This window comes from Mya arenaria, chromosome 13 (assembly GCF_026914265.1).
Source record: "Mya arenaria isolate MELC-2E11 chromosome 13, ASM2691426v1".
NCBI lineage: Eukaryota > Metazoa > Mollusca > Bivalvia > Myida > Myidae > Mya > Mya arenaria.
Window position 1 is genome coordinate 16066288 of NC_069134.1, and position 4326 is coordinate 16070613.

General features: G+C 34.5%; 1 protein-coding gene across 1 annotated transcript; it reads right to left on the minus strand.

The window, feature by feature from the left end:
- Positions 1-214: 214 nt before the first annotated feature.
- LOC128215068 (cerebellin-4-like) lies at positions 215-2050 on the minus strand. Its single transcript, XM_052921794.1, has 2 exons — positions 1960-2050; positions 215-585 (listed from the first exon to the last, which is right to left on the minus strand). Exons 1-2 carry the CDS (start codon positions 2048-2050, stop codon positions 215-217), a joined length of 462 nt encoding a protein of 153 aa, XP_052777754.1.
- Positions 2051-4326: the final 2276 nt, after the last annotated feature.

The window sequence follows — 4326 nt, forward strand, 5'->3', positions numbered from 1 at the left end:
AAAATCATCTAGATCCTGCTTGCGTTTTTATTAGATTTACTGCTTTGTTATTACACAGTAATCTACAAAGAGTAGTAAATGTACATTATAATTTAAGAAAATTAAAGCTATATTTCAAACTAAAATACACACTCCTAACTAAATCATTTTGGTTAGGAATGTTAATAATATAAGAAGATAAAACAAGCAGATATGGTCATTTCTCTGTCGCTCATCACAGCAGGTAACCAGAGAAGGTGGAAAAGTTGAAGCCATATATGGTTGGATTATTGTTTCTCACGTTTCTTATGGACACTGTTTCACCTTTCTTCACATGTATGATCACGGTTTGGCTGAACTGCTCCCAATCGTTGGTTCCATGGAAATTAGCCACTACATTGCCTTGGTGAACGATCGCAAATTGAATGGTAAGTTCCTCTTTCAGATGGAATAGACTCGAGGTGAGCATGTACATTCCGCTTCTTGGGGCTTTGAAAACGCCGATGGGCCGGAAACCATAACCTTTGTTCAGTAAGACTTTGTCAAAAATGACATCCTGGTTTACGCTCATTTTCTGGTTGGTGGTTTTAACTGCCGAGAATGCAACTAAAACAGAAGGAGGAAGAATTAGTAGGTTTAAAATCATGTTGCCACAATGCAAACGTACGTCTTGTGAATACACACTGTTTAGAGGTGTGTATCTTAGTGGGTCAAAGTCGTATTAGAGCATTGAATGATACCTAAACGTTGCCGGACTTGAATTCAGGAAAGTACATGTATAGCATCTATCAGCTTAAGTACGAATGTTTGTACTTGGCACAGCTTTTTAATGGACGCATTCGGATTATTATCAGCTTTTCGAGCGCTTAGCCTTATTTATTCAAATAAGTAAAAAGGGACTAACTTTTATCATTAAAGCAGAGAACAAAGTCTAGTAGTAAATTCTGTATTTAAGCATAGATTAAGGCTCACTTTTTATAATAATTTTATTTTTATTTTTGATAGGTAAGATACTTTTAAGAACAATACAGTAAGATGTTAGAATACACGAAGTATTGTCAAACTGAATTGCACTAAATATAATTAGTCAACATATTGGTGAGATCTATTGCACATTACCATTACTTGATTTTCAGAGATTTTCTTGAGGAAGACGAGGTGAAACTAAGATTTTGGAAGAATTCTTTAAAAAAATGCTTGGTTGCTTTTCAGGAATTTCGTTATTTCTTGTCTGATAAACTCCAAAAAAGTTGAATATCCGTTTTATTTCAAGAACACATTAACATGGAACATTAAAAACCTAGTTTTATTTTGTAAAAATGATCAGATGGTAAATTCAGACAAACACGGTTTTTCCTTTTCATTTTTTTTTGGTAATGTCTTGGTAATTACAAACAAAAAGAATACTTGTTTGATACTTGTTTGATTGTTATGCATAATTGTGTCTAAATAACTGGGTCTGTTTTAAGATATTTACAGTTCTTTAATGTCGTAAGTGAATTTTGGATTTGAAAGACTTACGCTCTCTGATGATACGCCATTCACATGACAGAATATGCTGGCACACATTAATTGTTTACTTATAAATAGTATATCTTTTAAAAACATATATTGCAATATAGTTGTATCTTTATCATCGTCGATATATTTTCGAAGAAATCATAACTCTAGAATAGTTCTCTCAACATTGCGCCAGCGAAAGTGACTTAGTAAAAGTAGTCATAACTTTCTTCACAGTCGTCGTAAAATATAAAATGTTTAATCTTAAGGATTGTTCTCAAAAAAACTATCGTTATACATGCAAACTACGTACTAAAAATATATTATTCCAGGAACACTCGAGACGTTATGCTTTTTTAATTACACAAAAAGCAAGATAAACCATTTTCCAATGTCTCTGCATTTGACAAATCTATGCAACAGTTCATACGAAAAGAATTGGGTTTCATTTCAAAGCAATTATATATACAAGAAATATACCTCGTGAGGACCGGTGACGTCTAGCGTCTATATTTCCCAGATAGCAGAGGCAGAAAGCCAACAAAAGCAGACGACATCTGAGTTGTACCATCTTTGCAATCGGAAGATTCGCCAAAGGCGTGTTGTCAGTGTGTCTGCTCAAAGACAACAGTAAAAGTAATGTTTAACTGATTGGTAATATTAATAACATAATGCATGTCTTACTCAGCAAACACTTGAAATAATAGGAGGAGCTCAATCGCTTCTCCTAAATGCATGAGTTCAGAAGCCCCAGCAGCGACAGACAAACACTGGTCATCAGTAAGCTGTCAGAAGTCGTAAACAGTTTCCTTTCTAGTTCGTATAAGCTGCACTCTCACAGATTGAACGTTTAGACAACTTCTTTATTTTTGTCTTGGAACTAGCCATTTTATGAGAAAATGCATAAAACCAGTGATATAAGACTGCTGACAAAAAATCAGATCGCAGATTTTCATATTTAAGTTCGAAAATTGATGTTTTATGCATTTTTCTTTAACCGTTAGTAACGTTTTTAGCCATTACACATTATTTTTTAAACGGAAATATGAAAATCTGCGATCTGATCTGTTGTGAGCAGTCTTATAGCACTGGTTTGCAGATATTTAAAACAAAAATTTGCTCATTCCGTTGTCAAAACGGTAAATCTGTGAGAGTACAGCTTTAATGGTACTCGATGGTCGTTTTTTTTGAAAATTCAGTTGTACTTAAGCTCAGGTCAAACTTAAGACACGAGCGGTCGGTGATTTGTAATAACCACTGGCAAACAGTTGAGGGAAGGATTCAGTCTGTAAAAGGTAAGCCGGTTTTCGCTGATGCATAAAAAGTGACAATCGATAAATAAATTTTTCTCGAAAAGTTTGTCCTGGTCTTCATTCGGTTGACTGGACTCGGATCTATTGTCGTTACTCGATCAGTTTTTTCGCTATTTACCAGCAAGTGATCGGCGAACAGTGTTAAGATGTCTCGACCACAAGGTGAGATACCCTTTAGGAGCTTACAACGAAATTATCATTATGTAAATGCATTAAACTGCCTCTTTTGGCCCTTGTTCGTTTAAAAAGAGAAAAAAATACGATATCGCACGGAAGAAATTAAAATGTTTTCTTACAACATTTGGAAAAAAAACCTGTCATAAAAAAACAAATATTCAAACATGATACAGTGCTAATCATGTCAATTTGTATTTTTTTCAAATCACTATATTGTCTATCTATTAAAGGTATATATCATTATCAGTAGTTTATTATGATAAAAAATCAGCGTGCCGGAACGATGTTGCCGCAGTTAATTCCAGTATCGGACGACACGTTACTGCAATTAAAGGAGATTCATGTAAAGTACAGCGTTGGAGCCAATGACCGCTGAGCTTATTCCAGCTAAAATAATTTTGTCTAACCACTTTAATAACGCGTGGTACTTTGAGATGATCTTCTACTTTGTACCATTTCTACCATTGATTGAGTGTTGTTTCTCGCCGATCCGTTCTTGTCGCTAGTCAAACGTGCTGTTGAAATGGCCAATTAGTTTTAGTTCGAATTCCGTCGAGAAGTAAATAATTAGTCATCAGAAGTATAACGGTACTCTGATACTGTTTGTAAGTCACACAACAACCATCCCTCTAAAAATTTCATGCGTTTAACTTAATTTATTTTGGTTATTATACTTTACCAATTACAAATATAGACTACAGTAGGCATGCAGTAACGAAGACCATGGTTTAATATAACAGAATATAGTGTCCAACAGACACATTTCGACGTCAGTAGCAGTAGTAATTTCACGCATTCACGCATGATAGGCCTATCGGTATGAAAATGTTTTCATTAGTTTGGTTTCAAAATGTTACACGGGTAGGAAACAGGGGGGCGTTCCTTCCTCACGGATTTTAATGCATTGAATAAAAAACATCAGCAGGCATTTTAAAGGTTAACATTCAGTGGTTCTGCGACATACCGGTAATAAGTTGCATGTTTCTACATTTAAGTCTTTTGATTTGTTTTTGTTTCTGATCTGTACATTTAGGCATTACTCATTTCGGAGGAACCAAACTTGGTCTGTACGCCCGGACGTGAAGGAGTATTTTAAGTACGCTTCTGGACATGATTGAACCCTCAACGAATATCAAATCACTTACTCTGTATATGTTAAATAAATCACTTAAATATTAATTGTGAAAAATGGAAAGATAAATACCAAAAGCGTCCCTGATATTTTTGTAATTCATATGATAAGTTGGTACAAAATCAGTTACAATGTCACAACATACACAACATAAACATTTCCTTCAGAATGTATTGAACAAATGTTGAATAATAAGATGAGAAATGTGTTACCTTATAACCGATA

Bases quoted from the DNA above. Each gene is read 5' to 3' on its own strand.
- LOC128215068 (XM_052921794.1), bottom strand. From the start codon at position 2,050: ATGGTACAACTCAGATGTCGTCTGCTTTTGTTGGCTTTCTGCCTCTGC. The intron at 586-1,959 runs GTATATTTCTTG...CTTCTGTTTTAG, and splicing joins ACGTCACCGGTCCTCACGAG to TTGCATTCTCGGCAGTTAAA.